Below are 22,925 nucleotides of genomic sequence, written 5' to 3'. Positions count from 1 at the left end.
ATTTGCCACAGTGACTGGAGGACCACTGATACTTGATGAGTGAGCATCAGGAGGTTAGACATGGGACAGTCAGCCCTGCACAGTAACAACTTATAAATGCCCTACCTATTATTTGTATAGATGAAAATTTTATCTATAATTATCTGAAATTAATTGAGCTTCATATAAAATCATAATATATTAGTCTTATTTATTATACACTGAACTAAACCAAGTGTAAGTTAGGGAAAGATAGTTCCTATGCTTTGCCTGAAGCCTTCCTAAGACTGTTCATCATTTTGCAAAGTCACTTTGCTAGTGGCAACCCTCTTGTAATATTTGAAACACCAAAATAAAATCCATCTCCATTTGTAGCTGCCCCACAGCTACAATGATTCATAGGTGCCAGCTACGTCTCATACTGTAGCTGTATACAAACAACTTATTATAAGTCACTTTCCATTTATGTCTTAACAATAAGACATCAAGCTGAATTAAAAAAAATATGTGACTAGCTTGCTCATATTATCTATGGATTCCATTTTAGAATGGAAATAGGTCATTACAGTATAAAAGGCAGGTATAGGGTCACAAAACATAATCAGTGGGTTATATACCCTATGTGATATAGGTGGATGTGCTAGAATCACTATCATAGATTTTATTATAATGCTATGGATTTACAGTCTTTTTAAAAAACTTTCACATGCATCTTCTTTATACTTAATTCTGAAGATGATCCAACAGAACAGATAGAATGGGCCTGTCAAGATCCCCATTTAATAATGAAGGGCTCATACCTTAACACCCAGTCTGTTTAGCTTGTCCATTTCTTTTGAAAATTATAATTTGAGTATGAAAAATTCAAACTACTATAATTTATTTATTCTGCTTTCACTTATGCATCTATCATTAAGATACTTTTATACTCATTAACTATAGTTATAGCCTGAAAATAAAAATTAATCATATTTTAGCAAATGGTATGACTGTGCTACCAATGTGCTGATACTTAAAATGTTTTTTTGGAAAAAAATCTGATCATCATAGAGACTTAAATATGCTGTAATTAGCCTCTGAAATAATAACAAAGTGCCAATATTCTCAAAACAAAGTTATCATTTTCTGAATGATAAACTCTGTATTTAAACTACACAAAATAGTTGATTGTTAACTTAAATAATATTAAGCACATATTAGCTAGACAAAAACAAATTCTAGAAATGCACAGGAAGATATTTCCCTATAATATACCTGACAGTCATTTTAATGCCAAGCTGTTGCACAGATGAAAGATTTTCATTCTTCACATTTGCATCAGTAGCTAAAAACAATAGAATACTGGGTTGTAAAAACGTATAAAAGTCTGCATAATAATCACATTTTAATTGAAAATTGATGAAAGCAATATTTTTACATATTTTAATGTGAATCTTCAAAACACACTGATAAATCCTGTTCTTGTAAGAGCTGTCAGTTACATTTTTCAAAAAAATTAACAGGAAACCTTTTATGAAACAGTTTTTTTCTCCTACAAAAAAGCATTTAAAAATATATTAAATACAAAACAAATAATCATAATTTTCAAGCAATCTACTTTTACTTGGTTCTCCAAATACAAAAGTCATAACACAAAAATGGTCTAGAATATTGTATTTTCATCAAGCAATGCATATATAAGATTCTGAATTACAAACATAGGTAAGTATGGCTGTTTACATCTGAAATATTTAAATGGTCAGTGTCAGAAAGGAATAATTGGTATTATTCTACTTAAAATGTACAGCAGTTTACAAAGGTGGACTGAACAAGTTTATTCCTGCATGTAGATATCGTGATAGAGTACAAATTGTGGTCATCTTCCAAAAGTGAAAAAGGGGGTGTACAGTAGAGAGGACTGACCACAGGACAGGCTGAAGGTTTGGACTGGTCTTTGACAACACTGGATGACTGAAGAGTCAATAGCATCACTAGACAGCAAGGAGGGTCTAGCTGAAACTTTCAGTTTTGGGCTGACAAAACTGTAGTGTGTACACACATGGGTGTGCGCACATGCACACGCACACACACACACACACACACATATAAATAAGGGAACTGCCAAGAATCACCAATTTACCTAGTGACAGATCTAGGTTTTCTGAATTCTGTATTGGCAGTTTTTTTTTTTCCTATTACACACTGGTATATCTCATATTAACAATACACCTATTTCACTCATGAATTCATTCCTTACGTTTAATAAATCTCTTCTTATAAAGTAGGTGTGGAGCACCATGCTAGAATCTATAAGGGATAAAAGATAAATCATACATCATGACCTAACAGAACTTTCCATGTAGTGTCAGAGATAAAATTTGTATATAGAAAATTCAGATAAAGATGTTTTAAAGTGCAAAGTGGAGCAAAAATGATACAGGTGAAGAATTATGTGAATTCATAAGAGGAAGAGATTAGGTAGAAGTGGCATTCAAACTGAATTTTCAAATATGGGTAGACAAGAGGTAGAGAGATAGGTACGAATAAATTAAATATCACTGTTATTGAATATCTACTCTTTAAAGCAATAATAATTCATCTTTCTGCACTCCTGGTAAGGGTAACCTACTTCTAGTTTGCCAAGGACTTGCATGGATTTAGTACTTAAAGTCTCAAGCCCTTAGGAACTTCCCACTGCTGCTGCTAAGTCGCTTTAGTCGTGTCCGACTCTGTGCGAGCCCATAGATGGCAGCCCACCAGGCTCTCCCATCCCTGGGATTCTCCAGGCCAGAACACTGGATTGGGTTGCCATTTCCTTCTCCAATGCATGAAAGGGAAAAGTGAAAGTGAAGTCCCTCAGTCGTGTCCGACTCTTCGCGACCCCATGGACTGCAGCCTACCAGGCACCTCTGTCCATGGGATTTTCCAGGCAAGAGTACTGGAGTGGGGTGCCATTGCCTTCTCCAAGGAACCTCTCACACTCCTGGGCAAACCAGACTGGTTGGTCAACTACCTAGTCTAGAGGGGTAATTTCTTAAACAAAAATAAATAACAATTTTAAAAAATAAGTGTCTGTTAATTTCTTGATAAGCTACATCTGACTTACACTTATTTTGATCAGAATACAGTCTTAGCAATATTGCTAAATTTCATAATGATAGCAATTAAGCTACAGTTTATATAGCTAAGAATCCCTTGCTACTTATAACCGTTATGGTGCTGGAAGATGAACCTCTGCATCTAGGGAAGAAGGATACCACTTCTGCACTTCTTCTAGCAAGAGGCTGAGCAAGGAAGACTACTCAATGTTTTCTACAGGTTTTTGAAACAAGAGTGAAGATCGTATTCACCGACAATGCTCTGCATTAATTACAGGGCTATGCCCCAAGCCAGGCTTCAGCAATATGTGAACCGTGAACTTACAGATGTTCAAGTTGGTTTTAGAAAAAGCAGAGGAACCAGAGATCAAATTGCCAACATCTGCTGAATCATCGAAAAAGCAAGAGTTTCAGAAAAATGTCTATTTCTGCTTTATTGACTATGCGAAAGTCTTTGACTGTGTGGATCACAATAAACTGTGGAAAATTCTGCAAGAGATGAGAATACCAGACCACCTGATCTGCCTCTTGAGAAACCTACATGCAGGTCAGGAAGCAACAGTTAGAACTGGACATGGAACAACAGACTGGTTCCAAATAGGAAAGGGAGTACGTTAAGGCTGTATATTGTCACCCTGCTTATTTAACTTATATGCAGAGTACATCATGAGAAATGCTGGGCTGCAGGAAGCACAAGCTGGAATCAAGATTGCCAGAAGAAATATCAATCACCTCAGATATGCAGATGACACCACCCTTATGGCAGAAAGTGAAGAGGAACTAAAAAGCTTCTTGATGAAAGTGAAAGAGGAGAGTGAAAAAGTTGGCTTAAAGCTCAACATTCAGAAAAATAAGATCATGGCATCTGGTCCCATCACTTCATGGCAAATAGATGGGGAAACAGTGGAAACAGTGTCAGACTTTATTTTTTGGGCTCCAAAATCACTGCAGATGGTGATTGCAGCCATGAAATTAAAAGATGCTTACTCCTTGGAAGGAAAGTTATGACCAACCTAGATAGCATATTCAGAAAAGCAGAGACATTACTTTGCCAACAAAGGTCCATCTAGTCAAGGCTATGGTTTTACCAACGGTCATGTATGGATGTAAGAGTTGGACTGTGAAGAAAGCTGAGCGTGAAGAATTGATGCTTTTGAACTGTGGCGTTGGAGAAGACTCTTGAGAGTCCCTTGGACAAAAATAACAATTTTTAAAAATAAGTGCCAATTTCTTGATAAGCTACATCTGACTTATACTTATTTTGATCACAATACAGTCTTAGCAATATTGCTAAATTTCATAATGATAGCAATTAAGCTACAGTTTATATAGCTAAGAATCCCTTGCTACTTATAACCATCATGGTGCTGGTAGATGGACCTCTACAGCTTACTTCTATGCACTGAGTTGAAATACACACTTAAAGAAGTAAAACAGAACTTTAGAGATAGTTTCAATTGGACAGTCATAGGTTGCTACACAAATTTTATTTTAAGGAAGGTACTGGTTAAATCTCCAAAAAGATTTTTAAAGGAGAATATATGAGTTATTAAGTATACCAAAACAAAAATCACATATCCACTCAAAAAATTACTAGGATGATAAAGATTTAGGTGACTTCAGAGTGAATAAAATTCCACTGAATGTTTCCTTTAGTAGGATGTCAGTCAGAAAATGGTTTATGGGTATATATCTAAAAAGAAGCTTCAATTTTAATTTGTATTTGACATACAGTATGACAACCTGACAAGCAGAAATGGATCTTGGGCCACAAAAGTTGAGTGAAATAATCTTTTGTTACACTTAACTTGGACTAAATACGATTTATGAAGCAGGAATTAAAATCTTCAGAAATAAAATGGAGCAAAATGATTAACTGAAATTCAATGATAAAATACATGTATTCAGGGGACCCTGAAACACTGCTGGCAACCAGTGCTTTACTGAAATGTGGATAAAAGTGTGCGATACATAGCAATAAGTGATATGCTGCTTAATAAACACCAAGAGGATGAATGAGGAGTTGAATGAATAAACAAACATCCAATGTACAACAAAAACTGTGCTTTACATATCAAACAAGACGCAAGGTGGAGATGCAAATAGAATTTAACATATTTTTTTCTGTATATTGAAATCAAGAAACAAAAGGATAATATAACTCCCATTCCCAGAGTCACTGCGAAGCATAACAAAGTTATTGAATAAAGGTCAATCAACCAATGACACCTATAGCATCAGATTTGCCCTACTTACTCATCAATGCCTAATTCATTCTCAGCATTAACTATTTACAATAACCAATCATTTTAATTATAAATATAATAATCTCAGAACAAAATGAGTTGAAAAAATTAACTTAATGTTGACTGAAATTACTCACTGTGGTAATACGTACTGTTCTACTTTTAATATAGAAAGCTAGCACAGAGCAGGAGTAGAAGAAATTAAATCTATTTTACTGGCACTTGGCTAATAGTGAGAAACTAAACAAATTTTCTGGAGAAGGAAATGGCAACCCACTGCAATATTCTTGCCTAGAGAATCCCGTGGACATAGGAGCCTGATGGGCTGCTGTCCATAGGGTCGCACAGAGTTGGATACAAGAGAAGCAACTTAACATGCATGCATGCGCTGGAGAAGGAAATGGCAACCCACTCCAGTATTCTTGCCTGGAGAATCCCAAGGACAGAGGAGCCTGGTGGGCTCCCGTCTATGGGGTCACACAGAGTTGGACATGACTGAAGCGACTTAGCAGCAACAGCAGCAAATGAATTTTCAGCAGAGTAAAGCATATCTCCACTGGATGACAAATACAGTATTAGAAGAGCTGTTACAGTGTGACTGTTTACTGACTCTCCTGAAAGTCCTGTTATATCAGTAGCAGAGCCAGAAAACTTTTACTTCTAAAGAAACCAACCAGTCCATTTCCTCCTGCCTTCTTCCTTACCCAAAATAAGCCTGAAGGTTCTGTACCTTCTTTTTAAATATGGGGTTGCTATCTATCCATTTTATTCAGTTTTTACTGCCATAAAATTTAATTCCTTATGACCAGTAAGCTAGTGTAAGTATCTAAGTCTCCTAACTTATGTGTGATCACTTCAGTCATGTCCGACTCTTGCAACCCCATGGACTGTAGATGACCAGGCCCTGTCCATGGTGATTCTCCAGGCGAGATACTGGAGTGGATTGCCATGCCCTTGTCCAGGGGATCTTCCCCATCCAGGGACTGAACCCGTGTCTCCTGTGGCTCCTGCACTGCAGGCGGATTCTTTACTACTGAGCTACCAGGAAAGCCCGACTTATATAGTCAGCATTATTTGGAAAAAAGTATTATTTTTTTCCATGCCATTGATTACACAATTGCCCTTGCCTGCAAGATTCTTCCCCTTTCCTATTTCTTTCAGCTGTCATAGCCCAGGAGGCAGTTCTATCATTGTTTTTTCCTTTAATCTTCCACTATGATATTAGTCAACACTGATCACTCTCCACTGAATACCTATGGCATTACCACACAATCCCTCATTTGAAAATATCTCAATTCAAAAAGCTAACTTAACCGTTCTAGCACATTGCCTGAAACAAAGTAGCCAGCTGAGAAATGTCAGTTTTCCATTTCTTTACTTTCTATTTACCATGTGCTGCAAATTAATTTAATTCATCATTTTAGATACATGCTCTATTTCCCCCCTCCTTGTGGACAGGGTCATTCATATTATATACCTCCTTGCGACTATCTAGCATACTCACAAATATCCTCCATAAAAGTAAGACAGAAAAGAGCATATTTGCTGAATATCAAAAGAAAGTATAATGGACATTTAACTGTATATAATAAATGTAAAAATATTTTAATAATGGAAAGGTGAAACAATGCAAAGTTCCCTGATATTTTTCCAAAATTTTGTTTAACATAAAGAGAAAAAGGATAAAATTGAAATATTTACCACCCTGAAAGGATTACTTAATTTATCATTTTAAAGAAGCAATTATAGAGGAAAAATCTCCAACACGTTCTAGAAAATGAGCTGACAAACAGTTAACGTCTGTTAGGACTCGGAGAGGCACCTGCGTGGAGTAACAAACTGCGAGTGTGCAGAACTTTATCTGTTTGTTCTCTCCTCTTTCTTTAAGGGGATAAACAGCCAAACTAATCTGGTTTTTCCAGATTTGCAAATTTTATAATGGATTGAAATCCTGAGGGAGCTAACAACAGATGGATGACTGTGTTATTCTAATTTCAGCTACCTTAGGGTTTAGCAAGCTGTCATTTTTAAAAAGCCAATCAATTTCTCATTTCAAGAAACATGAAAAAACACTAAATAGATCTATCCAGCGTCTGCTTTGAAACATCTTTTATATCAAAACATGGTTTTTGTTTACTTAAAGTAAATAGAATAAAATTTTGTAATTGCAAACCATTGTTTCACTAGCCAAAAAATTAATGATAAAGGACGAGGATATCTAAAGCCATGAGAAGAAAACAATACTAGCAACAAACTTAGCCCATATCATAATAATAAACAGTAATCAATCAACAGGAAGCCACTTTATTTTCATTCATTCTCTAAAACACTATTGGATAGTTGTTTACCTGGAGCCTTTTAAGAATTTAAATTCACATTCAGGGTTTATCTGCCTAGATGATAGGCTTCCCCAGTAGCTCAGTGGTAAAGAATCTGCCTGCAATGCAGGAGACACAGGTTCCATCCCTGGGTCAGGAAGATCCCCTGGAGCAGGAAATGGCAACTCACTCCAGTATTCTTGCCTGGGAAATCTCATGGACAGAGGAGCCTGGTGGGCTACAGTCCATGGGGTCACAGAGAGTTGGACATAACTTAGTGACTAAACAACAACGGCCTAGATAATACATTCAGTAAAGCCAACATCTGAGATCTCCTCATCATAATTCAGAAATGTAACACAGGGTAGTAAATGCACACACACTGAGCAATCAGCCTTGTTGAATATTTAGATAACACACACGACATAATGTTAATTTTAGATTATCTACAGAACATATAACCCAACAGAACAATGTACCAAAGAGAGCTGTAGAATTTGAAGATTATATTACTGAAGATAGCCCCTCTGGCATTCAAATTTCCATGATTACCACTTCTTACTTATTTCCTCTCTTACAAACTTGATCATTAATCTCTGTATGTTTTTTCACATACTTTTTCAGGTTTGTTCATAAAGTTATAATTTCTTCACAGATACTTTTCTTCAAAATTTTCTTCATTAGCCCTAATTTCTTCCCTCTGAATCTCAGTTTCCCGATTTTTAAATGTGATGATTATACACCTGCTCTCAGAGAGTACAGCTGACCCTTGAACAATGCAAGGGTTAGGGAGCCAACCCCATGCAGCAGGTAAAAAATTCAAGTATAACTTTACAACTGGCCTTCCATATCCTCAGCTCTACATCCATGGATTCAGCAAACCATGGATTTGGTGGTACTGTAGTAGGTATTTATTGGGGAAAAAAAATCTGCATGCTGAACCTCCACAGTTCAAAATCATGTTGTTCAAGGGTAGTTACAGGGTTGAACAATATAATGCACATCAGATGCCTCAGTGCATTATTCTACTCACAAGCAGAACTCAAGTTATCAATTCTCTTCATCTACCTTAATTTCTGTTTTATTCTACCTTGTGTTTTCCTCTCATTTCTTTGCTTTCATTTTCTTATGATCACTTTTATCCCTTTCCCAAATCTGCATTAGATGTCACTATGATTTAATTACATATATGTGTACTTGTAAATCCCAACAGATTTAGAATTGTTATACAGATGTACTGTGTGAACATTGATGTTATTTAATGGTATGAATAATTAATCTAACAAAATATCTCAAAAGCTATATTAAAGAGAAAGAGGCATTTGAGACTAATGAAATAATTTAAATTAGCCATATGTGTTCAGTTGTTTAGTCGTGTCCGACTTTTTGCTACTCCATGGACTGTAGCCCACCAGGCTCCTCTGTCCATGGGATTCTCCAGGCGAGAATACTGGAGTGGGTTGCCATTCCCTTCTCCAGGGGATCTCTCCAACTCAGGGAGCAAATCCGGGTCTCCTGCATTGCAGGTGGCTTCTTTACCAACTGAGCCACCAGGGAAGCACAATGTGATAAATATCAAATTGGTAGTTTAAGATGAATGCAATAGGAGCACAGAGGAGGGACTTATGATTGAGAGTAAGAGGGAAGGTGACATTCTAGCTGTGACTTTACAGTAGTTGGCCATTACCACATGGATGTCATGAGGAAGAAAGAAGTTTATCCAGAATGAACACTAGGAGCACAACAGGTTCAATGATACGAATGCACAGGGTGTGTTTGGGCAGTGATGAATAACACAATTAAAAAAAAATAAGTAACCCAGACTGAGAATATATCTTTAAAATTTTCTTTCTTTCTATGGAGATTTGAAACATTATGTCTAACTTGAATAAATGCATATTTGAAGGATGGTTTCTTCAGCAAACAGAAAAGTCATGTTACTCTTATGAGGAAGAGGCGCAATATCCCCTGATGATCTATTACTGTGAATCTAGGCTATCTCTCTGCTTTCTTCACAGTGTCTTCACTTACTGGATATTCACCTTTGGGAAATTTCAGTTCTTCTCTCTACCTCATCCTTTACATAGTTACTAAATTAATCATTCTAAACTACAGATGAATCAAGTAAAGCTTCTGGTCTGAAATCTTAAACGTTTTCATTTTTAATAAGCAACAGAGTAAATCAAATGCATTGACACAGTATATAAAGCTCTTATCCTTCATTCCATTCTTTCCTTTATTTGTCAAACAATTACTGACACTGTTACTCTAGGTGCAGAGGACAAGACCAGTAAGACACAGAAACTACCCTACAGGAGTGTGCTGCCACATGAAGGATTAGACATTAAGTCAGAATATGAGAAAAACAGGACAAAGAGATGTGTATTAGCTTTATACAGTAAGCTGAAGATTTAGTAATTGGTATTTTCAACCCATACCTTCCCCTTAAATTCCAGATTCAAACAGCCAACATGTACAGAGTATGTCTACTTAAATGTGTAACAAGTATTCAAAATATAACATAAAAGCAAACTCCTAATCTCCTCTCTGAACCTTATTCTTCACGCATTCTTCTCTATCTGTGTTTGATAATCCACCCTTCCAGTGGCTCAGATCAATAACTTAGGTCTTTGACTCCCCTCTTTCTCACTCCATCTTCAGTCTGTTAGCCTATTCTGTTGGTCCTATTTTTAAAATATACCTAGAATATGTGTGTGTGTGTGTGTGTGTATGTGTTAGTCACTCAGTCGTGTCTGACTTTTTGCGACCCCATGGACTGTAGCCCACTAGGCTCCTCTGTCCACGGGATTCTCCAGGCAAGAATACTGGAGTGGGTTGCCATTTCCTTCTCCAAGGGATCTTCCTGATTCAGGGATTGAACCTGGGTCTCCTGCATTGCAGGTGTGTGCTTTACTGTCTGAGCTAGAATCCAAGTACTTTTGACCAGCTCCACTGACATCCTCATCCAAGCCATTGCCAATTTTCATCATTATCTTTTCAATAGCCTCCTAACTCATCTTCCTTGTTCTTCAGTCTTTTCCCAATACAGCAGCCACAGTAATATTTTAAAAATGTAAATCTGAGGATGTCACTCCTATGTTCAAGATTCTGCAATAACTTTAAAATCCCTCTATCAGGGATTTCCCCAGAAGTCCAGTGGTCAGGACTGTGCTTTCATTGCTGAAGGCACAGATTCAGTGCCTGGTCAGGACTAAGATCCCACAAGGTATGCAGTGTGCCCCCATCTGCCCCCCATCCACATATCATCCTCTCTAACTTCAACACCAAAAATTCTCCCCCTTACTCTTTTTGAGCTATACCAGTCTCCTTCCTAGTCAGTTGCTGGAATTTTCTTCCCCTGAAAACATTCATATATCTTGCTGCCAACTTCTGCTGGTCCAAACACTATTTAACATTGAACCTCCCTTCCCTGCTGTGTATTTCTCACTTACCACCATACCACTTGACATACTGGATGTTTTACTTATCTACTGTCTATCTTCCAACAGAAAGGTAAACTCTATCAAGGGAAGACTTTTTTCTCTCTTTTGTTCACTGATGTGCCCAAGTGCTTTGAGCAATTTTATTATATTGTAGAGGAAAATATCAATTTGCTGAATAAATGAATGTGTATCTGGAGAAGAGAAGGTGAGGCTGGCAATGCTGCTAATAGTTTAGTGTTTCTGAAAAACAAATGAGGCATGGAGAAAAGGGGATGATGCTAGAGAAGAAAGAAGAGTAACCTAAGGCCTTGGGCGTCATGATAAGAATCTTAAACTGTACGCAGTAGTCAATGGTAAACTTCTAAAAGGTAGAGGAATGAACAGGTCAGATTTACACTTCATACGTCACTCTGAAAGCAACATAAAGAATACTTCTGGAAAAAAAATGAGACTCCAATTAGAAAAATGAGGTAAAGACAATAACCTAGACAATAACCTGTTGCAATAACCTAGGCAAAAAGTAACGGTGGCTTAAACTAACATAAAGAGGAGGAGGGACGGAAGTAAGGGCTTAAGTTTGAAATATATTAGGAACACAGAATATGGTTTGCTGACTAGGCGGGAACCTGGTTTAGATGGACAGATGATTGCACTGCCCACCAAAATAGTATAGATGGAGGAAGTCTCTCAATGAGGTATGATAAAGTAACGCTCTTGTTGGACATTTTGAGCCTGAGGGTTCTTTAGCACATTCAGGTGATGTTTACCTATCAAGCATCTGGAAATATGAGAATGAAGCTTATAGATATTTGAGTAGAAGAGATAAACTTAGAAGTCATCAATGTATGCAAAATAAAACAGTACAAACAGATGAGATCACTACGAGATAGTGGATAAAACTGAAGAATGGAAGATACCACCATAAGGAAAAATAAATTTCAATGGGTAGGCAGAAAAAAAAAAAAAGAGTTAACAACAACAACAACAAAAAAGCTAGAAAGTAACAAGGAAACCCAGACATTTGCACAGAAGAGACCAGAAGATATCTGGAATGTATATAACACAAAGTGAGAGATTTTAAGGATGGAAAACCTTGTGTATATTTGCATCTAATTACACTTTTCTATGAGCTGACTCATTGGAAAAGACTCTGATGCTGGGAGGGATTGGGGGCAGGAGGAGAAGGGGACGACAGAGGATGAGATGGCTGGATGGCATCACCGACTCGATGGATGTGAGTTTGAGTGAACTCCGGGAGTTGGTGATGGACAGGGAGGCCTGGCATGCTGCGATTCATGGGGTCACAAAGAGTTGGACAGGACTGAGCGACTGAACTGAACTGAACTGAACTGATGAAACATTATCTATTTGCATACCAAGCACTTTCCAAAATTCAAAATGTTTAAATTGTACCTGTATATTCCACTGAAGGGAAGTAGCATTCAGATGGGCTTTCAGAAAGATGAAGTACAAATTTTTCAAGTAATTCTACTAAAGCTGTAATAAACAAGAGAATAATTAGGATATTAAAGGTCAAGAATCATACATGATACTGTATCTCTAAATCACAGACCAGTAGGTAAAAGTCATTAGAACTTCTTCATAGTTATGCTCTTGAGGGGGGCCAATTCAAAACATATCGTTTTAATATTCACAACAATCTTTCCAATGTAAATTAAATTTTAAATAGCTTCACTGCAAACCTATTCAATGTGAAACTGGAAAAGAACCATCTGTTATCCTTAGATCCTCTAAGGATTACTTCAGAATTTTCTAAATGATTTCAATTCAGAAAAAAAATTATCACAAATTAGGCTATAATATCTTACCATCATTATTCACACATGCAGAAAAAACATCACATGAACTTCAAGACCAGAATCAATGCATAGCTCACATCCCTTTCAAAAGCACATTTTATATGTTTTATATACTTGACAACAGATGTTATCTGTTCAGGGTAAACAGATCAAAGGTAAGACAGGCAGGGGTTGGAAAGAGGGAGGGATGAATAGGCAGAGCAGAGAATTTCTAGGGCAGTGAAACTCTTTTGTAAGGCACTACATTGGTGGATACATGTCATCATTATGACATTTGTCAAAATTCATAGAATGTGAAACATCAAGAGTGAACCCTAATGTAAACTATGGACTCTTGATGATAATGACATGTCAATGTAGTCTCATCAGTTGTAACAAGCATACCACTCTGGTATGAGATGTTGTTAGTTGGGGAGGTTTCAAGGAGAGAATATGTGAGAACTTTCTGTATTTCCTGCTTGATTTTGCTGTGAATCTAAAACTGCTCTAAAAGTTTATTAATTCAAAGAAAAGTTGAAAAAAAGATGCCTGTCAATGTAACAGTACAGAAATATTTGCATATATTACCACCAAAGTGGATACAACCAAGTGAATTATAATCACTATGCAATTTAGAATTATTTTTGCTGGAAATAAATGTATCTGAAGAGTAACTGATATGCTTGTAATTAAGGCAAGTAAGTTTTAGTCACTTTTGAAATTTGTGCCCTGGTTATTATATTCAGGATATTGACTGTGACACATATTAACTGAATGCACCCTTTTTCACATCCAAGAGCACTGAGGAAAAGTTAGTCTTCAACATGCCAGAAATGTAAAGTCAAAGAGGGATAACATATGCTTTCCAACAACTACAGGTCTAACAAGCTACATCTCATGATACAGCTTAAGCAACATCTCTAGATAAAAACAAATTTTTTTTATTTGTGGAACTCTATTCATATTGATTTCAAGTTGAAATATTTAAATATTTAAACATAAGAAATGCAATAGTTAAGGATCAGAAAGAACACTGCTGCTGCTGCTAAGTCGCTTCAGTCGTGTCCAACTCTGTGCGACCCCATAGACGGCAGCCCACTAGGCTCCGCCGTCCCTGGGATTCTCTAGGCAAGAACACTGGAGTGGGTTGCCATTTCCTTCTCCAATGCATGAAAGTGAAAAGTGATTGTAGATTATTTATAGATTGGTTCTATCTTCACACACATAAGCACAAATACTCCCACTTTTGGAGAAATCTTTCAAGTGGTTTCTTTTCTATGAATCTCTAAGTAAATAATAGCCCTTCAGTGAAACCTTTCAACTTCTATGTTTGTTCACAAGTTACAAAATGCTGTCTCTTGAGATTATAATTTTTCAGAAATCAGGTGAAGAAAAGAAGTGTGTGACTGCTAGCATGAGGAAAGCAATGAACAGGATCAGGTTCAGCCATTAGACAGACAGTTAGAAACATGTCAGAAGACAAAACACACATCTGTGAAGGTGCTAAAACACTAAAATATTCGAAACTTGAGTCACCAGACTAACTTCAGACTTTACAACGCATACTACTTTCCAGCAAGTAGTGATCCTGAAATATGAAATTATGCTATTAGATCATAATATATTAGAGGCTTATAAAGTAATTTATGCATCCTATATAAAGGTGACATCACTGAATCAACCAGAGAAAGTTCATGATTTCTATGGATTCCAATATATTTGCTTTGCCCAGCAACCCAAACAGCACTATGTACTTCCAAATATTTTGAGAGATAAACTACAGTCATGGAACAATGTTAAAAACTAATTCACATGTGGTAGTTGAACCCACAGTTACAATTTATTGGTACCATCTCTCTAACAACAATGACAACAAAACTGCATAATTACTAACATGGCTATCTCAGTACAACTCACTGTCAGTTCACTAAAAATTCCATTATCTGCGACTCCAGGAAATTAATTCACATAAAACATTTCTTAACTTTAAGAGTAAATTAACTCCAGGATATTGCTATCTAGAAAGTAAACTGTTGAATATTGTTTTAGGTGGATTTTTATTTTGAATGGCAGACTTAGAATCTCTATAAAGGATTTTAAATTAGAAACCGTCTCCTTTTAATTATACTCAGTCCCTAGGGTTGGACTATGACATCAGTAGACTATAAAACCAAAGTTTATGATATTTATATGATAAAAGAGGACCTGGGTTTTACTGCTGAGGAAAAACCAAAGGCAGATTGTTCAGGGATAAGTGTTTTTTCCCTTGGCATTGCCATCACAACAGCAGCCGGTTCCAAAAAATTCAGTGTTTGTAAATATGCATGGTTTCTCCAGGATTCACTCTTTAATTCTTTAACCTTTTATCACTGCTGGCACATCCTCAGATCACAAGGAACTCACACTATGTGCTCAGTTTTTTCCTGATCGTTATCCTGCATACAAGCACCAGATGTTTGCTCCTTGAACACTTGCTTATTCAGAATATACCACACCTTTCACGTGTGGAACAGACACATGAATGGAGGGAAAGTAGAGTTTGTGGCCTCCTTACCACTGGCTGATGGTGAAAGTCCTGACTCCCTACTTAGGCCTCCCTGACACCACCCTATCAGGGAGAGGCAGGGTGTCTCACTGTCAGGTGAGAACAGAAGTCCAGGCTGCAGCCCAAGTCTTGTTTGCAAGACTTCTACAGTTTGGCTGGATTAAAGTGCTCACTTTCTACAAGTTTTGTCTTGGTAGACTGCCATTATCCTGGTCCTTTGGTTAGAGGGAGCAGGCTCTTATTGCCCAGCCCTCATTTTTTCCCTTGCATCCATTGATATTCTTCATCACTCAGCCTAGGATATATGAGGCAAAAACAAAACCCAAGAAATGTCATCTTTGTTCCTTGGATCCCAAGGTTCCTAGTCAGTTTGTCTTTTCAATCAAGGGTCACATATAAAACATAAGATCATGTCTACAAATCTCAGATGTACATAGTAGGAGAGAAAAGGGAAAGATCATCTACTCCATCTCTCAACAGTAGATATCATCTCTTTTCTTTTTCATTATGAATATTTAGACCCCGTACAGACTAGATATAAGTTCTGCCATATAAATTAGATGACCACACACAATTTTTTAAAAATCCTCAGCTTATTTCAAATCATTCTTTATTCTTATGTTATTCACCATTAATACTGAATCTTAGAGAATTATCTGATGTATCAAGTACAGCTGGTTTATAGCCATAAATAGATATAAGACAGGTCAATTTGAAGTCCATGTAAGTAAGTAAGTAAGTAAGTGAAGTCACTCAGTCGTGTTTAATTCTTTGCAACCCCATGTACTGTAGCCTACCAGGCTCCTCCATCCGTGGAATTTTCCAGGCAAGAGTACTAGAGTGGGTTGCCATTTCCTTCTCCAGGGGATCTTCCTAACCCAGGGATTGAACCCAGGTCTCCCACATTGCAAGCAGACATTTTACCATCTGAGCCACAAGGGAGCCCTAAAATCCATAGGTACATAGCAATTATGAGTATTCTTTGAGTATACCAGTACAGCTGAAGTTCAGGATTCAGAAGGTGATAGATTAGAAATTGTGCTCAATTCCTCTTCCCTTTGATTAATTATGCCAAGAAGAGGGTCTAAGAAAAAAAGGAGCGTTGGTAACAGAATCACATGATGGGTAGATACCACTAGAAGCATACCACTAAGGATAGCCCAATAACGATATATGATGGTACTCACAGTGTAAAGTGAGTGGAAAAAAAAAGAATTGATGCTTTTGTCCCTTTAGGGGCCATTAGTGATCCTCCTTTCAGGTCTCATATAACCTCTTATGTTTTCTTTGGTGCCTTAATATCTCTCTTTCTACTTAGAGCAGTCTTTACTTAACCTGTGTGTTTCTCATTTTTTTAAGCTGATTTACTAGCACTTTGATATTATCAGATAACCTAAATTATTAAAGATTTGTGTCTCCTTAATGTATATTTGAAATCATAACTGGCTGGGATAAAGGAAAGTGTTATAGGAATCAGATCCAGAGATAGATGAGCAAACTTTAAGATTACTTTGTGTAAGTACATTTATTAACATGGAAAATTCTATACAATATGGTATTCAGTGAACTGACAAAATAATATAGCGTGCTAGGTATTAACTCTTTGGGCTAAGAATAATTTAGTGATAATTTTATTCTGCAGAGATTATAAGGCAAATTTCAGTCTCTTCATTTTGTTTATAATTTCTAATCTTTCTAGAATGATCATATATTTCAGACAATAATTTAGTTGCCAAAAGGTTAATACTAGAATCAAAGTAGTAACAGAAGAAATGAATGAGAAAGAACAGATTTTAAAAATTTAAGAATAAACTCTATAAGACATGGTAAACAAATATATGAAAGTCAGAAGATGAAAGAAAGAGATAAGTCAAGAAGAACTAGGTTGTTACCTTCAGTTATTGTACTACATACAGGCTAGTGACTACACACAGAAAAAATGCAAGAAGAAGAACATATTTTAACACTTCCCATGGCATCTCATACAGATAAAATCTAAGTGGCAGGACAAAATGAGAATACTAGATTAAATGCTCAGAGGAAAATTTTTTAAAAGTATATCATTTCAGTTCAGATCAGTTGCTTAGTTGTGTACGACTCTTTGTGACCCCATGAATCGCAGCATGCCAGGCCTCCCTGTCCATCACCAACTCCCGGAGTTCACTCAGACTCATGTCCTTCGAGTTGGTGATGCCATCCAGCCGTCTCATCCTCTGTAGTCCCCTTCTCCTCCTGCCCTCAAACCCTCCAAGAATCAAAGTCTTTTCCAATGAGTCAACTCTTCGCATGAGGTGGCCAAAGTATTGGAGTTTCAGCTTTAGCAACGTTCCTTCCAAAGAACACCCAGGGCTGACCTACTTTAGAATGCACTGGTTGGATCTCCTTGCAGTCCAAGGGATTCTCAAGAGTCTTCCCCAACACCACAGTTCAAAAGCATCAATTCTTTGGTGCTCAGATTTTTTCACAGTCCAACTCTCACATCCATACATGACTACTGGAAAAACCATAGCCTTGACTAGACGAACCTTTGTTGGCAAAGTAATGTCTCTGCTTTTGAATATGCCATCTAGGTTGGTCATAACTTTCCTTCCAAGAAGTAAGTGTCTTTTAATTTCATGGCTGCAATCACCATCTGCAGTGATTTTGGAGCCCCCAAAAATAAAGTCTGACACTGTTTCCACTGTTTCCCCATCTATTTTCCATGAACTGATAGGACCAGATGCTATGATCTTAGTTTTCTGAACGTTGAGCTTTAAGCCAACTTTTTCACTCTCCTCTTTCACTTTCATCAAGAGGCTTTTTAGTTCCTCTTCACTTTCTGCAATCAGGGTGGTGTCATCTGCATATCTGAGGTGATTGATATTTCTCCCGGCAATCTTGATTCCAGCTTGTGCTTCTTCCAGCCCAGTGTTTCTCATGATGTATTATGCATAGAAGTTAAATAAGCAGGGTGACAATATACAGCCTTGACGTACTCCTTTTCCTATTTGGACCAGTCTGTTGTTAGATGTCCAGTTCTAACTGTTGCTTCCTGACCTGCATGCAGGTTTCCAAAAAGGCAGGTCAGGCGGTCTGGTATTCCTATCTCTTGCAGAATTTTCCACAGTTGATTGTGATCCACACAGTCAAAGGCTTTGGCATAGTCAATAAAGCAGAAATAGATGTTTTTCTGGAACTCTCTTGCTTTTTCCATGATCCAGCGGATGTTGGCAATTTGATCTCTGGTTCCTCTGCCTTTTCTAAAACCAGCTTGAATATCTGGAAGTTCACGGTTCACGTATTGCTGAAGCCTGGCTTGGAGAATTTTGAGCATTACTTTACTAGCACATGCTGCTGCTAAGTCGCTTCAGTCGTGTCCGACTCTGTGTGACCCCACTGACGGCAGCCCACCAGGCTCCGCCATCCCTGGGATTCTCTAGGCAAGAACATTGGAATGGGTTGCCATTTCCTTCTCCAATGCATGAAAGTGAAAAGTGAAAGTGAAGTTGCTCAGTAAGTGTCTGACTCTTCATGACCCTGTGGACTGCAGCCTATCAGGCTCCGCCATCCATGGGATTTTCCAGGCAAGAGTACTGGAGTGGGTTGCCATTGCCTTCTCTGTACTAGCGTGTGAGATGAGGGCAATTTTGCATAGTTTGAGCTTTCTTTGGCATTGCCTTTCTTTGGGATTGAAATGAAAACTGACCTTTTCCAGTCCTGTGGCCACTGCTGAGTTTTCCAAATTTGCTGGCATATTGAGTGCAGCACTTTCACAGCATCATCTTTCAGGATTTGAAAGAGCTCAACTGGAATTCCATCACCTCCACTAGCTTTGTTCATAGTGATGCTTTCTAAGGCCCACTTGACTTCACATTCCAGGATGTCTGGCTTTAGGTGAGTGATCACACCATCGTGATTATCTTGGTTGTACAAGATCTTCTTTGTACAGTTCTTCTGTGTATTGTCACCTCTTCTTAATATCTTCTATTCTGTTAGGTCCATACCATTTCTGTCCTTTATCGAGCCCATCTTTGCATGAAATGTTCCCTTGGTATCTCTAATTTTCTTGAAGTGATCTCTAGTCTTTCCCGTTCTGTTGTTTTCCTCTATGTCTTTGCATTGATCGCTGAGGAAGGCTTTCTTATCTCTCTGTGCTATTCTTTGGAACTCTGCATTCAGATGCTTATATCTTTCTTTTTCTCCTTTGCTTTTCTCTTCTCTTCTTTTCACAGCTATTTGTAAGGCCAATGTAGCCAGAAGTAAATTTGAAACAACAAAAATACATTCTGCCCCTTTTTTAAGAGGACTCTTGTTTCGTGTCACCTTATTATCATAAGTGATTATGTGGCAGATCTAAGGCACAGTTCAGTTCAGTTCAGTCGCTCAGTCATGTCTGACTCTTTGCGACCCCATGGACTGCGGCATGCCAGGCCTCCCTGTCTATCACCAATTCCCACAGTTTACTCAAATTCATGTCCATTGAGTGATGCCATCCAACCATCTCATCCTCTTCTCTTTCGTCCCTTTCTCCTCCCGCCTTCAATCTTTCCCAGCATCAGGGTCTTTTCCAATGAGTCAGTTCTTTGCATCAGGTGGCCAAAGTATTGGAGTTTCAGCTTCAGCATCAGTCCTTCCAATGAATATTCGGGACTGATTTCCTTTAGGATGGACTGGTTGGATCTCCTTACAGTCCAAGGGACTCTCAAGAGTCTTCTCCAACACCATGGTTCAAAAGGGTCAATTCTTCAGCACTCAGCTTTCTTTATAGTCCAACTCTCACATCCATACATGACTACTGGAAAAACCATAGCTTTGCTTAGATGGATCTTTGTTGGCAAAGTAATGTCTCTGCTTTTTAATATACTGTCTAGGTTGGTCACAGCTTTTCTTCCAAGGAGCAAACGTCTTTTAATTTCATGGCTGCAGTCACCATCTGCAGTGATTTTGGAGCCCCCAGAAATAAAGTTGGTCACTGTTTCCATTGTTTCCCCATCTATTTGCCATGAAGTGATGGGACCAGATGCCATGACCTTAGTTTTCTGAATGTTGAGTTTTAAGCCAGATTTTTCACTCTTCTCTTTCACTTTCATCAAGAGGCTCTTTTGTTCTTCTTCACTTTCTGCCATAAGGATGGTGTCATCTGCATATCTGAGGTGACTGATATTTCTCCTGGCAATCTTGATTCCAGCTTGTACTTCTTCCAGCCCATCGTTTCTTATGATGTACTCTGCATGTAAGTTAAACAAGCAGAGTGACAATATACAGCCTTGACGTACTCCTTTCCTGTTTTGGAACCAGTCTATTGTTCCATGTCCAGTTCTAACTGTTGCTTTCTGACCTGCATACCGATTTCTCAGCTTCCCTCTCAGTCAGTCTCTCCCATCAGGAAGCTTCCATAGCCTCTTATCCTTCTCCATCTGAGGGCTAACAAACTGAAAACCACAATCACAGAAAAGTAACCAATCTAATGATATGGACCACGGCTCTGTCTAACTCAATCAAACTATGAGACATGCCATATAGGGCCATCCAAGATGGGCAGGTCATGGTGGAGCGTTTTGACAAAACATACCCCATTGGAGAAGGGAATGGCAAACCACTTCAGTATTCTTGCCTTGAGAAGCCCATGAACAGCATGAAAAGGCAAAAAGATAGGACACTGAAAGTGTCCCCAGGTCCGTAGATGCCCAATATGCTACTGGAGATCAGTGGAGAACTAACTCCAGAAAGAATGAAGAGACAGAGTCAGAGCAACAACAACACCCAGCTGTGGATGACTGGTGATAGAAGTAAAGTCTGATGCTGTAAAGAGCAATATTGCACAGGAACCTGGAATGTTAAGGCATTCCAGGTTAACAAGTTAACATTAACATGTTAGTGTTAATCTAAGGCACATTTTTGCTCAAATTCTGCCCCCAGTGCTATTCTCCCCACTAAAAGGAACCAGAATTCCTTGAACTATATTTAGGAGCCAGAAACATGAGTCCAGAGGACCTCATTGCTGTTATACCAGGATTCTTTCAGAGAAAAACAGAAACAAATAAAACAAAATTTAAAGGACAAAGAAGGCATCTAAAACAAAAACTCTTAAAAGTCCAAGTAGTAATAATTTAGGCATTTGAAGTATAGAGTTAGAAAAAATATAGTATAGTTACAAAGCATATCAGTTTCCAATATTGTCTATAAGACATGTTATATATGTTACTTAGTGGCCAACTCAAATTAAATGAATTCTACACTGTATGCGTGTGCGTGCTTCAGTCATCTTTGACTCTGTGCAACCCAATGGACTGCAGCTGGCCAGGCTCCTCTGTCCTGGGATTCTCTGGGCAAGAATACTGGAGTGGGTTGCCATGCTCTTCTCCAGGCAATCTCCCCAGCCTAGGGATTGAACTCATGACTCTTAGGTTTCTTACAATGGCAGGCAGGTTCTTTACCACTAGCGCCATCTGGGAATCCATATTATCAACACTGGAGAACAAAAACAGGAAGAATATACCTGGAACATACTTAACTGTATAATTATTAGGTCTCAAAAGACTAGTGGGAAATAAGGATTAGAAGATAAGGTGAAAAACAGAAACTTATTTTTATAGGGAAATTACTCTAGGAAGATATAAGAGTAGAAAAAAATTAAACAAGCAATTGATGATGGAATCTAATGTTTAGAGTGAACAGACAACAAGCAGCTGGTGTAGTATACTCAGCAGAACCTAGAAGTCAATCAGACCTACAGGAACCTTCCTGACAAGAAGAAGAAGAAAAAAGAACTGTGGAATGATTTATATTTTAAGAAAGAAAAAGAGGCAGTCCATGAATACATTTGAAATTCAGCCTAATGGAATAGAGTGTCTACCTATGTTCTCTCCTGAAGTTGAATGAAATAAACACATGAAAATGAATGAAATTTAAAGAAGTTCAGGGAACATGTTGTAATTAGTTCTATGTTAGGAAAAAGGTCTCTGATATAGCTAGGGGTGGGGTAGAAGGTACACACAGAACAAAAATAAGGTTATGAAAAAGAAAAAATGTGACTTATGTTTTAAAAAATTAACTTCAGCCTATGGGTCTTAGGTTTTATAATGTATTGCTTCTCCCAATGACTCATTACAAGTGCAGGAATATCATGCAATTGCACATCCACATGGTCTCATTTATTCTTATAAGCTGAAAACCTGGAAAGAAAACTCTGGAAACAGCAGGAGCCCAAGCTGGAGAAAGCTGGAATATCTCTCTTCTGATAGCTGTCTAGATGGCCTGGGTTTAAATCAGTTTGGAAAGACTACTGATAGTTTGCTCTCTCCTTCCTTATTTTTACCAACAAAAGGAGAGTAGCTGCCCATAGCAGGGAGCAGGACAGGGAGTCAACAAGTAGGTTCTCACTAAGTTCTTGTTAACTGAATTTCTTTTGTCTATCTCCTTTTGGATTCGGAGTATAGAATTTAAGACATTCATTCACTCATTATCATAATTATGAAAAATATTAATGGAGGTACATGGTATTCATTGAGTACTGCAAGGTTTTATATAGAGATTTTG

General features: G+C 37.8%; 1 protein-coding gene across 2 annotated transcripts in view; it reads right to left on the bottom strand.

Annotated features, from left to right (window-relative positions):
* Positions 1–22,925, bottom strand: part of TBC1D32 (TBC1 domain family member 32) — a 207,492-nt gene that overhangs the window by 34,942 nt on the left and 149,625 nt on the right. For both annotated transcript variants that reach the window (XM_024996951.2, XM_024996952.2), the window contains 2 exons: positions 12,477–12,560; positions 1,234–1,303 (listed from right to left, as the gene is read on the bottom strand). In XM_024996951.2, coding sequence (XP_024852719.1) covers positions 1,234–1,303; positions 12,477–12,560 — 154 coding nt within the window. The remainder of the gene's footprint in view (positions 1–1,233; positions 1,304–12,476; positions 12,561–22,925) is intronic.

This window comes from Bos taurus, chromosome 9 (genome assembly GCF_002263795.3).
Source record: "Bos taurus isolate L1 Dominette 01449 registration number 42190680 breed Hereford chromosome 9, ARS-UCD2.0, whole genome shotgun sequence".
In the NCBI taxonomy this organism is placed as follows: domain Eukaryota; kingdom Metazoa; phylum Chordata; class Mammalia; order Artiodactyla; family Bovidae; genus Bos; species Bos taurus.
This window is presented reverse-complemented; position numbering and strand designations above follow the sequence as displayed.